At 39.6% G+C, this 13446-nt stretch overlaps 1 protein-coding gene across 2 annotated transcripts in view; it reads left to right on the top strand.

Moving 5' to 3' along the window:
- LOC127971415 (protocadherin Fat 4) overlaps positions 1-11647 on the top strand; it is a 77397-nt gene extending 65750 nt beyond the window's left edge. For both annotated transcript variants that reach the window (XM_052574419.1, XM_052574418.1), the window contains 6 exons: positions 934-1019; positions 1911-2090; positions 2371-2495; positions 3941-4158; positions 5262-5523; positions 7179-11647. In XM_052574419.1, the coding sequence (XP_052430379.1) occupies positions 934-1019; positions 1911-2090; positions 2371-2495; positions 3941-4158; positions 5262-5523; positions 7179-9070 (2763 nt within the window). In that variant the 3' untranslated portion in view covers positions 9071-11647. The remainder of the gene's footprint in view (positions 1-933; positions 1020-1910; positions 2091-2370; positions 2496-3940; positions 4159-5261; positions 5524-7178) is intronic.
- Positions 11648-13446: the final 1799 nt, after the last annotated feature.

The following is a 13446-nucleotide window of genomic DNA, read 5'->3' as shown; positions in this document are numbered from 1 at the left end:
TAATCTACATGTTGTAGGAAATGGTTTTTTTACCTTAAAATAACATTCTAATCACAATCACGAAAACCATCAATCAAGAAAACTGGGCATTTCAACATTTTAGAAACATGCTCCCACAATGCTTTTAGAACCTAAATGTGTTACCTGTGTTGAAATCTGCTTGCTAAGTTTCAAGACGATTTAATTAAGTTCTGCTGCATATAACTGCTTTAGAGACTTGTTTCTGAAAGCAAATGTTTCCTCTGCTAGAAATGCTTTGAAACGGTGTGTGACTCCTGGAAAAAGGAGCACGTCGTGGTCTGGTTTAGTCTTTTTGAAGTGCAGGGAGGCATTAATGCGATGACCAGACGCTCGAGCCGTGCAGGAAGTCGTCTGTATCAGCACTTAGCACAGATCCAGCAGACAAACACGTCTTGTTTCCATTGTTAGTGTAGGGTTTTCTATTTTTAGGCAGAAATTCCTCTATACGCAAGTGTAGTGTCTGTGTTATTTGTAAGTTGAGGTCGTGCTGTTGTCTGATGTCAGTCCTGCTTCCCAGTGTCTCTGTACTCTTTGTACCTCCTCCTCTGAGATGTTTTTCTCCCAAATGTCTGCACGGGACTCATAAAGCACTGTGAGGACAGCACAGATCACTGTAGAATGTCTTGCGGTAATTTATTCACCAGCATCTGGGTGTCGTTTTGTTCCGTGTAGTATTCTGTAGGCTCAACAAAATACTCAAACTTGACAAATACGTACAGGTCATTTTATTTATGTTATTTAAAGCACAAATACATTCCAAGTTGTTTTCATTTTGATTTTAAAATGCAAATGGACTTCTGAGATTGTTATTCCGAGATGCAAAAGTAAAATACGGTAAAATAAAGACGGTTAGTCTCAACCAGCTGCACACAAGCATCATGTTGACCTGTTTGTCTGTCTGCTGTGTTAAAGGCTGCGTCTCTCACTGTGGACCTGTGTGGAGAGGAACAGGAACCGGGATACTGTGCCGTCAGCAATGTGGCTGTTCATACTGACTGGTGAGAAACACTCATTTACAGTCATTACAGCATCTCTTTATTACTGTATGTCCCAGTATAAAGAGCAACAGTGAGCACTTGCCAAGTGGCCTGGGTTTTGAAGGGATTATCACCATTCATTTTCACCACAGAGTATGAGATACAAACTTTTTTATGAGATACAAGCTAGTGTTCCTCTAGCTCAAGTGGTAGAGCATTGCAGTAACAAGCGCAATGTTGGGGGTTTGAATCCCCGGGAACACGTTTGTAGAAAATTGTTAGTCTGAATGCAATGTAAGTCGCTTTGGTTGAAAGCGTCTGCTAAATACATAAATATAAAGTAAAAATGTTTGAAATTAGTTTTTCATTATAATTTTTTTAATTAAAATCTATTATTTGTAGATGATTGGTAGATCTTGCTTTGTGAGTCTGAGATTATTCACAATATTGCAAACTTTGATTTAAATATATATATATATATATATATATATTTTTTTTTTTTTTTTAGATATTGTAATTCAAAAAGATTAAATACATAAAATATTATTGAATATGTATATAATTCCTCACTGATAATATGATTATTTTATTAAAATGTTAAATTATTGGTAGATGTTTGGCAGATCTCACTCCAAAATAATGGGTAGTTCTTTAATTGGAAATCTAAAACATAAAAAAAAAAAAATGTAACTAAATTTAAGAAATATCTGCTAACGGGGTCAGAAAAAGAATCTTAATTCAAAGGGAAAACAATATGATTTTTCAGATCCCATTGACTGGTAATTTTTCTTCTACTTATCACTTAATGGTAAGTCTGTCTTGAAAGATTAATTGTTACTGAAGAAAGTACATTTCTCTCCTGGAAGCCGAGTGTGGGACTGGTATGTCTAAATGCGGTGTCTCGTCTCTCAGGATTCTGGATGTCCAGCCGAACCGTCTGTCTGTTGGAGGCGTTCGCTCGATTGAAGCCCTCCTGCATCGTCGAGGTCAGGTGGCCACGCATGACTTTGTGGGGTGCATCATGGAGTTTGCTGTCAATGGACGTCCGCTGGAACCATCTCAAGCTCTGGCTTCACACGGCATCCTGGACAGGTCTGTCACCAAACACACAAGCACAAACGACAGCTCATTCGGCTCGGCTCTCTGGACGTCTCTCAGGGAGGGTAGAATGAGAGCTCCAGCTGATCCCAGTCTTAATTTTGATGGCTGTGTGAATTTTCTGGAGCAGCTTGAATAGTGTTGATTTTATTTCAGGTGACTGATGATTTGAAATGAATGCAGCTCTTTTGCATCTATGCTAATGTTGGAGTCATGGACTCTTGTGTTGCTGTGATGTTCCCCGCTGAAGGTTTAGTGTGTCTTCCGTCCACAGATGTCCCAGGTTAGAGGGTGTGTGTGTCGCCGAGCCCTGCAGACACGGTGGGACGTGTCTGGACATGTGGTCATCGCAGCAGTGCCAGTGTATGGAGGGTTTCACTGGACACACCTGTGAGAAATGTGAGTTTTTGTGATCTGGAGTGATTGAGTTCTCAAAAGGAACCAATGTTCTGTGTGTGTTTTACGGCCTTATTCAAGTGATTTAACATTTTTAGTTTTTCACTAACCATTCATACAAATGTTTTTCCCAAAAACACAATCATGTACATACATACTGCTCACATATTATTATTATTATAGCTCGGTTTGTGCTGATAACAGTGAGATTAGACTTTAGCCATTCATATGTTTATAAGTAACTGAAAAAAATGACAAAACTTCTCCAGGCCCCAAAAATACCCTCAGAGGGTTAAATCTAATATTTTATTAACTATTTTAAATTCATGCTTTGGTCAATTATGAGATTTTGGGTTATGTCTTCGACTGTTGAAAAGGAAACAGACAAAATACACATTTAAGTGTTTATTATATTGCACTTAATAATACTAATTAATCCGTCATTTCAACATTTACAGTTTTATTCCTATCTATGTTTTTTTTTCCATTTTCACTGATTTATACAACATTTTACTCTAAAAAACATGGTAAAAAGAGTTTTTATCTCCACTTCTGCAGCTCATACATATATCAAATCTTAGAGTTTTATTCCTTTCTATATTCTAAATGTCTTTACTGAGGGGTTTGTTTGTATTTCATTCACACTGATTTATACAACATTTTATTTCTCAAAGAAAAGTTGAGAGTGTATTTTTCCGTCTGTTGATAGTTTTTTTCTGATTTATGGTGTTATAAAAAGATAAATCTAAAATCTCCTCAGTAAAAACCTTTTATTATTTGATATTATTATTTTTATTATTAGATGCTTCTAATATTTCAACAGAATCAAACACATTTTTAACCTGGCTATATCCACATTTCTGTTCTGGAAATTTACAAAAATGAGTGCATATTTAATTTGGATAATGCATCCATTAGCATATTTAAAAATAACATTTCAGAAAACTATATATATATTTATTTATTTTTTTTTTTATTTTTTTTCTGTGATTTTACCTTAAAATCACAATTTTACCTTATTCACCTGTAGTATCAGTAATACTTTGAAAAGCATGACTCCAAAACATAAACAGTGTGAATATGCACTTAATGCCTTGCTACGTGTACTTTAAGCTAACTGTGACTTGTCATAGCATAGCACTTAGCACTAAGTCGCTTTGAATAAAAGCATCTGCTAAATGACTAAATTTAAATGTAATTGAAAAATAATTTTCCAATTGGCAGAGAGACAAAAAAGGCATGAGATGAGAATAAACCTGTCAAAAGCATGTTGTTTGGTTTCTATATGTGCTGCTGAAATCACATTGCTCCAGAATCCTAGTCGACGTAACAGTGTGTTTAATGTCAGATATTTCATGTAAGAGTAATGAATTGTCACTTTCATCACATCACAATGTGCAAAAAGATCCTTGATGGAGTTTAAACTAGAGTGTGTGTGCTTTTCTCAGACATCACTGCAGATACGGCTCTGTCTCTGGACGGTTCGGGTCGTTTGGACTATGGTTTGAGTCAGACTCGCAAGAGAGATGTGTTGTTGGCACGAGCGCTGCAGGACCCCGGCCGACCCGTCCCAGAATACAGCAGCCTGGAGCTGAAGTTCCGCACTCGCAGTGGCTCGGGAACGCTGCTGCACGCACAGGAGAGCTCCAACTACACCACCGTCAGGGTAAGAGTGCTCCGGGCTCACGGCCAGCCGGCTGAACTCACTCCTCCTCGTTCTCCGTCCACTGCAGCTGCTGACCACTAGTGAGGCCATAGAGAGCTACTACTCAAAACCACACAAACACAGAGACACAACCACATTCACAGCGGCGCACAACTCGGATTTGTTCTTCGTTCAAGACGGATTTTACATTTCCAGATTTTCCTTCTACACTACAGTTCTTTTCTGTCGCCCCCTTCTTTTTCAAAACAATAAAAAAAAATCAATTTTGTATAGCTCTGTTACAAAATATAGTGAAGTGTAGTATTACTTAGTCATATGAATTTAATTAATATGTAAAAGCTATCATAAATGCACTTCAGATGAACTATTATTATTATTTGGTATTATAGTATGTTTGTTTAATAAGCTTTTATTTTTGTATATTTAGTTTTCAATAATAATACATTTAGTTTGGTTAGTGTTTTGTAATTTTTTATTTATTTCTATAATTTATTTATTTATTTTATTTTTATTTTTTTACTTTAAACTTAAAGTTAAAACTTAAACTTTATTTACTTCAATTTAATCATTTCAGTTAAGTTTAGTTTAGGTGCTAAAGATTTTTATTTGTGCTTTTGTCATTTGTTCCTTTTTTTATAATTCTATTTAAATTTAATTTATTTTTCAGTTTTAGTAATTTTAGAGCTCCCTTCAGTCAGATGCCAGGGAAGCATTTTTAATTTTAGGTTCAGATTTTATTTTTTTTAGTTTTTTCATCAAATATTTAATTTCAGCTAAATTTCAGTTAACGAACATGTTTTAGTGGTTTAAGTTTACAATAACAAAACTGCTTACTAAGATCGCTTTTTTTATTTATTTTTTTGTCAAAAAAGTAAGTATCACATGTGTCCTTTACTAAAAAGGCAATCCCAGAATGCACTTGGGGGAAAAACAAACCAGCAGAAAAATATAAATACATAAAAATTCTATTTCAGTAAATTTCAGTAAATTTCATTTTCTGTCTAATTAAGCTGATTGTCTCTGATATGAGGTACACCCGTCGTACGATAGATTAAATCCTGCTACTAAATGACATGCATTGCTCTTCTCTCTCTGTGTCTCAGCTGAAGAACGGTCTGCTGCAGTACGTGTCTGACGCCGGTGTCGCTGGTAAGGTGGAGAGGATTGTGGGAGATGTTGTTCTGTCCGACGGTCAATGGCACACACTCCTGCTTCAGAGAAACGGATCATCCACCGTTCTGCGGATCGACGAGTCCAGCTCGAAAGTCATTCTGCACAATACACAGGACTTTGGAGGGATCGATGTCCACACACTGTCTCTCGGGGGCGTCCCAGCCCGACCAACACAACAGAAACCCATCCCAGGTCAGTTCCCATTCTGTAAAACCTCTTATAATGATGGCTAGAAGTATCATTATAAAGCAAGACTGCATTGCAAACATCCCAGTGACATTTGTACTATACGCCTCTGTATATGTACATATTTTAATCACCAGAAATGACATTGACATTGCATGTTAATTTTGAACTAAACTATTTTAGCAATGAGAAATGCCTGACTCGCAGTCAATGGATACGTCGTAGTTGGCTCACTCATTCATATTTTCTGCCCGAATCAAAACTTGGGAATGTTTTTCCTCTACGAGTTAAAGTGACAGGAGAAAGTTCAGAGAAAGTGTACGTGTTTTTGTGCTAACTAGGTTAGACAGCAGACTGCCAACAGGAAATAATGTCTGAACTTTCCACAGAGCTGAAGTACTGTCCATTAAAAACAGACACTTGTAGACACTTCATACTAGAGCTTTCACAAAGAGAAAAGACTATTTTTTTATATATATTTTCTATTTTCTTACGTATCATTCTCAGATGTGTAACTAACTATGTATTAACTAACTGTTGTCCATCTCAGACGTTTCTCCTGAAAAATAAAACAAGTTGACATTTAAATGAAACCTTACTGAGAAACCTCTGAGCAAAAAGATCACCAGCTGATGTTCATATATGGTCAGATTGAGCTGTTGGGTTGTAACCCACTCTTTACTGGCAAAAATCTAAATATCAAATGAAATTATCCAAAGTATTTTAAGGTAAACTTATTTTGTGCTCGTAAGGTCACGTAATTTCTGGTTTCAAGGGGCTGGAAGAGAGCGGATGAGGAATTGAATTTGGCCAGTCTGCTTTCTCCCTCTAATAAACAGAACCAAATGTTCTGTGTTTGAATGGGGCATAAATTCAATAAACATCGATTTACATTGTTGATGGTTTGTTGTTAGGCAACATGATAGTGCAGGTCTGAATCAGTGACATCAAGATTCTTCCCAGATGGTGTAGTCTTAAAAGTTTGCATTTTTGGCTTGCAGGATACTTGTGTTGAAGAGAAGAGTCTGTTTCTCTTCCTCTTGATGTAAAAGCAATGATTTGTTGATGTGTATCCCAGGGGAAGAATTTTGTTCTACATTGGCTGATGCTATAGCAGTCAGAAACCCAAACAAAATGTCTGCATGTGTAGTGTTAAACTAAGCAATGCCCATTTCTTTACGTCTTTCAGATTTCTATGTCATGTTGGGAAAGCTCTTGTCTCTCACATAACCAAACAATTGACTTGCAGTGTACATTTTGATGCGGTTTGCTGCTTTTGTCCAAAAATCTGTCCTCAGAGGTCTATAAATGCCATGCAATATGACATTTAAACTCACTTAAGACATGTTTAACTTTAAAAAAAGAGCACATAATCAGTACCTGGGATTATCACTGTCATATAGTTTGTATGTTGTTGTTCCAGCCGTGACGTCACGGAAATAAAAAACGTTTCTAAAATAGAAATTTCACATGTCGCGGCTAGTTAGGATAAAACCTCTGATTAACATAGAAAGGATACCTTTTATCACATTTTACGTTGCATGTAGTTAGCACACAGTGTTCTGAACACCTTTTATCTTTTGCGTAGGAGTGGGTTCATTTAAAACAGTACTCAATTTCTGAGATGATTTGAGTTAATGTTCCTTTCTCTGTGCTTCTAGGTTTTGATGGGTGTTATGCCTATGTGAAATATAACGGAGAGATGCTCCCCTTCAGCGGTGAACACAGGACCGTCTCCATCTCAAAGACTGATCCTTCTGTGAAGATCGGCTGTCGTGGCCCTAATCTATGTGAGAGTAGCCCGTGCTGGGACGGGCTGATGTGCGTAAACCAGTGGTACACCTACCAATGTGTCCCGCCGGGCGACTGCACCTCAAATCCCTGCCAGCACGGTGGCAGTTGTGTGCCCGGCGCTCGTGGAGGCTTCACCTGTGCGTGTGAGGAGTCCTACACGGGCAGAGTCTGCGAGAGCCTGGTGGCCTGTCTCGGAGTCCGGTGTCCGCAGGGTAACGAGTGTAAGCTAGGAGCCAATGGAGGGTTCACCTGTAGTCCAAGCCCCACCACCGAGGAGATGGTTCTGCCCATCTGGGCCGTTCCTGCAATAGTAGGCAGCTGCGCGACTGTTTTGGCGTTGGTGGTTTTGAGTCTCATCCTGTGCAACCACTGCAAGGGCCGCAAGAATACCAAAGTGCCAAAGGATGAGAAGAAAACAAAGGAAAAGAAGAAGAAAAAGAAAAAGAAAGGCAGTGAGAATGTGGCGTTCGATGATCCGGACAACATTCCGCCTTACGCAGACGATATGACAGTCCGAAAACAGCCAGAGGGAAACCCCAAACCTGACATCATAGAGCGAGAGAACCCTTACCTGATCTACGATGAAACCGACATTCCGCACAACAACGAAACCATTCCCAGCGCTCCCTGTGCTCCGTGTGCAGGACCAGAAGCAGACATGGAACACTACGACATTGACAACGCCAGCAGCATTGCTCCGTCAGATGCCGACATCATCCAGCACTACAAACACTTCCGAAGCCACACTCCCAAGTTTTCCATTCAGCGCCACAGTCCACTGGGATTTGCTCGCCAGTCCCCTCTTCCTCTAGGTGCCACAAGCTACACCTACCAGCCGACCTACACCCAGGGGCTCCGCTCCACCCCTCTCAGCCATTCAGCTTGCCCCACGCCCAATCCCCTGTCCCGTCACAGCCCAGCACCCTTCAACAAGCCACCCTCCTTCTACCGCAACACTCCCACCCGTGAACTCAACTTGGCACGCCGTGAGGGAAGCCCTCTAGATTTCCACGGCGATGTGTGCCAGCCTGGTATGTTTAACTATGCCACCCGATTGGGAAGGCGCAGCAAGAGCCCTCAGACCATGGCGGGCCACGGCTCTCGGCCTGGGAGTCGTCTCAAACAGCCAATCGAGCAGATTCCCCTGGAGAGCGGCCCTCCTGTGGGGTTGTCCATAGAGGAGGTGGAACGCCTCAACACACCTCGACCCAGGAATCCCAGCATCTGCAGCGCCGATCACGGGCGCTCTTCATCTGAGGAAGACTGCCGTCGACCGCTCTCACGTGTCAGGAACCCTGCAGATGGCATCCCTGCTCCGGAATCCTCCTCCGAGAGCGACTCCCATGACTCCTTCACCTGCTCGGAGATGGAGTACGATCGCGAGAAACCAGTTTCTTATAGTTCTCGCATGCCCAAGCTCTCGCAGGTCAACGAATCGGACGCCGATGATGAGGATCATGGAGGGAGGATGCGACAAAGGCGATACTCCAGCCGACGTGCGGAGGGGGGGCCGGCAAGCGGCCACAACACTCTATCAGAGTATCAGCACCACACACTACCCCATAAACTGGGACAAGGGTCCAATAATTTCAACTGGGACAACCTACTGAACTGGGGTCCGGGGTTCACCCACTACGTGGATGTTTTTAAAGACTTAGCACTGCTACCAGAGAACTCTGCTGCTAAAGACATTGAAATGAAGAGCGGTGATGGCTCTGTCACAATTCTGAACGAGGGCGAAGCCGAGCAGTACGTATGAGAAGCACTGAGTCCTTGGGCCTCATTTATAAAGCATGCATACACACAGATTTGATCTTAAAGTGTGCGTATGCTTAAATCCATGCAAATTCTTATATTTGTAAAAACTGCCTTAGCATCACGTTAGGATCTGAGCAGACGTACTTTTTCTTGTCAAAGTACTGCAGGTTTTTGGCAAATGTAAGCTGTTCTTGCAGCTCGCTGTTCTAAATGTAAGGATTTGAATGATTACTGGTGATTGTTTATATGTTAGTGTCATTAATTAGGAGTCGTTTACAAGGCAGAGAGCTGAAAACATTCAGTTGTGCGCAATCTGATAATTTGGGATTAAGATTTCACATCGTCAGGTGTACACATGTTTTCTGTGCGTACGTTCATTCTATGAATCACACATATGCATTTTTGTGAGATGATCACAAGGTCAAATTAAGGATGGTTTCTGTGCAACATTTTATAAATGAGGCCCATCTCTTCGCCTTCTGAGACTGGAGTCAGGAGCCATGGTACACATGAAATACTGATCAATTAAGACGAACTTAAATGCAGCAAGGCAGAGCACTGATTGAAAAGACGAGCACCAAACACCCTTCACAGAGTGCACTACAGAAACACTAGGGGTTGCACTGACTAGTTGTTTGACTAGTCATGGATTATGCAAAGGTGCATCCCTGTGTATGTGCATGACATTATCTTCATACAGTATTGGCCGATTGTATTTGTAATTTAGTAAACCCAGGGCACATTGCAAGTGAACCCCACTGGTGCTGTGTAATGACTGATTTTGTTAAAGTGTTGCATTGAACATACGGTAAACAGCAAAGACTGCTGATGCCGGATGGCGCATTATGAGTCACTTACGTTAAGATAAACAGCCATCCACTCACTAGTAAACGAATAGTCGTGCAACCCCTTCCTACAAACACACAATGTCTGGAAGAGGAAGCTGGGAGAGGTGCGGCACACATATGAAGTGAATCAGTTCTGGTCCATTTGTCTGTTCGGACTTGCTAAAATAAAGTTGGTCATAATGAAGGGTCGTTGTGACCCTCCAGCGCTGCACCCCTAGAGTCTAAGCTCTTTCCATTTGGCAGATTTTCCTGTGCGTTAGTGCCTCGACCTCTAGGAAGCACATCCATGAGCTCGGTGTGAAGAACAGGGACATATTTGGCCCCGGTTCTGCGCGCTTCAGCCAAAATCAAAAGAAATGCTTTGGAAGCGTCCGCCAAGAATGGATGTTTCTCATCCTGAATAACTGGCTGCCGTCTAAAACAACAAAACCTCCAGATATGAGATTAATCAGGCCTCTGCCTTCTGGATATTTGAGGATTTATATTTAGGAGCACGGACACTATGACTTTGAACGGTGTATTGCAGGTTTCGTACAAACACGCTTGACCTGTTTAACGCAACGCCCACCTGCTACGAGACTATGAACTTGTGTACATTTTGTATTAATATGGAAGCTCTTGGAAGTTGATGTTCTCTGTTGTTACATGTTCTTTGTTGTTGTTGTTGTTTTCAATGTTTTTTTTTTCAATGTACTGTTTCTACTTTTTTACTGTTTATTAACTTAAAGGTTCATCAGCATTTTTATGGATATTTTTCATATGCTGGAAATGAGGTTCTTACTTTCAGCGGAAGTAAGATTGAACTTGTTATTTTTTACATTTGTTACTTATGTAACATCAGTATTTTCCACTATTTTGATAAAACTATAACATAAATGTCTGATTTATACGTGTAAAAGCCAATAACAGAATAAAAAAAAATATTTATTTAAAAAACTTTTGATGTGTTGAGACTAGACTGAATGAAAGCTGGATATCAAAATGATATTTTTTAACAAGTTTCAGTGCATTTAACCATAAATTACTCCGAAATGAGTTGAATGAAACATTCAATAGCTCTCAGAGACTGAAAACGAGCACTGATGCATAACTTTAGTAATATTAATTAAAAGTTGACAGTCACATGTGTCATGTGTAATTGTTTTATGAATCTGTCCGTGTAACAAAAAATAACTGATGCTTTAAATATAGGTTCAAAAGGGGAGGTTTGAAAGTCTGTGTGACAAATGTTATGGCGACTGTAGCGTTAACACTTATAAGTTAGGATGTGTGTAATTAAAAGAGACTTATATTTTGAAGAATTGGGGAAACCAGGCACTGAAGAATCAGCCAGAACGAGCAAAAGATCTGCACTGCTGAACCTCTCTGAGCGGCGGAGCTCCTGAGGGATCTTGCTCTCTGCTGTTGTTTACTAAAGCAACACACAGCTGATTTTGCACAAACTTACAGGAAGCGACTGTGAATAAACAATCACACATTCCATTAAACAGCATGCCTCTGATGCTGCGGAGACGGTCTTGAACTGCGTTAAAACTGTGGCTGCGACTGGAGTTTTTCCTGTGGTTTTGAAGTTTTAACTAATTTTATGACATTTATATTCATGCAAGTCTCAGGTAACATCTGCAACAATAATCTGAAGAATGCATCGTTTAAAGCCACTTAATGAATCAAACCGGATCACAGACGATGTTTTCTCAGCAGCAGAAGTCTAAGTCTTAAATAGCCAAAGAAGAAATACACGATGTGTTCTCATGACATTCAATAAAAGGATAAAATATAGAGAAACGGATGAAGGAAGTAAGTGTGTGTGTGTGTGTGTGTGTGTGTGTTTTGATGCAAAGGTAATATACAGTACTACAAATAATGGTGTTATAAATGTACTTAAAAAAATGATTTACAATGTTGATGACTGTTAAACAGTCTCGTAAAAAGGGTCCATTTCATAAACCCCTTTTCTATAACAAGGGTCGTGTAAGTGTTTTGCTCAATAACTGTGAGAATAACTTCCCGTCAGAAGCAGACAGATGAGGTTTAATATGCCAACAGGTAAATAGAGTTGATGTTTTTCTTTCAGGACGGTTTGAGAAAGTTATCTGACACAGTTTGCACACACCCTGGATTCTCTCTGGAATGCTGTGAAGTCTGATTCCCACAATCTCCCGAATATCCCGTCCAGCTCCTGTCCTTATGTTCTGATGACGCCGAGTGCCATCTGTCAGACGTGTGGCACGTAATCAGAGCGATTCTTGGCTGGTTTGAATCTCTTTCGAGGTGAATCTGTGGTTTATTAACCAGCACAGATGTGTAATGAGATCATGTGTGTGATTCGGTGTAGTTTCAGGCTGTTCTCCAGCATTTACATCAGTTAATTATACATTTTTATTCAATGTCAAAAATCATTAGGATATTAAGTAAAGATCATGTTCCATGAAGGTATTTTGTATTTTTTATACCGTAAATATATCAAAACTTCATGTTTGAATAGTAATATGCATTGCTAAGAACTTCATCTGAACAACTTTAAAGATGATTTTCTCAATATTTTTTTTGCTTCCTCAGATTCCAGAGTTATAATAGTTGTATCTCAGACAAATATTGTCTTCTCCGAACAAACCACACATCAATGGAGAGATGATTTAAATCTCATAAAAAATAAAAAATAAACTATGACTGGTTTTGTGGTCCATGATCATATATGATAAAATAGTTAAATTAAACATATATATGACCATATGAAAAATAAAATCTACAAGTTCTCTGAAGGCAACTGAATGTCACTCATTCAAAATGACATTTACACCTAAGAAGTCAAAAAAAAGAGACCTCAATTTAGTTATCAGTATTATCAGACTTTTTGACTTGAAAGGTTTTTGCTAGTGAATCGCTTGAAGTGGATGATTCAAGTCACGAATTAATCGAATCAGTTCCAGCGTAAATGACTCACTCAATTGAATCGGTTCGTCTGTTCCACTTTTCGTGTCTTTAGTAATGTTTACTGTCAGTAATATTGGCTCAGCTCGCTAGTTTTATGACAATGAAATGAATAAAGTACGATTTAAAAAAAATAAAATATCACTTTTTCCATTCTAAACATGTGAGCTGTGCATATACTCGATTAAAATGACAAGCTGCACCTCGAAATGAATGTTAGCAAATGTTTATGTAAATCTTTTTGATAAATGAATGATGATGATATATGAAAACGTTTCCGCTTTTTAAACAGTGCTGTGCTAATAATGCATGATAAGTTAACAGTAATGCTGTTTGTGTGCATGTCTCCAAACACGAGGGCCTTCATGAGCTCATGGCGCTAAAACAAGCAGAAGAATCCTTCAGCTTCATCTCACTCTCTCGAGGCTTTGACACGTTTTCCTGCGTATTTAAGCAAAGACAAAAAATCCTGCACGGTCCACATTCCAGGCTGAGAAACGGGAGAATGCGGGAACACTGGGCTCTTGGCAGCGTCTTTAGACGACATTAATTTCCACAATAACATTCATTAGCTGTTTGTGCGTCTGTGCCGGTGAGT

The sequence above is a fragment of the Carassius gibelio genome, chromosome B14, assembly GCF_023724105.1.
Source record: "Carassius gibelio isolate Cgi1373 ecotype wild population from Czech Republic chromosome B14, carGib1.2-hapl.c, whole genome shotgun sequence".
Taxonomy (NCBI): Eukaryota; Metazoa; Chordata; class Actinopteri; order Cypriniformes; family Cyprinidae; genus Carassius; species Carassius gibelio.
Note: the sequence above shows the minus strand (reverse complement) of the source record. Positions and strands in the feature narration are given on the sequence as shown.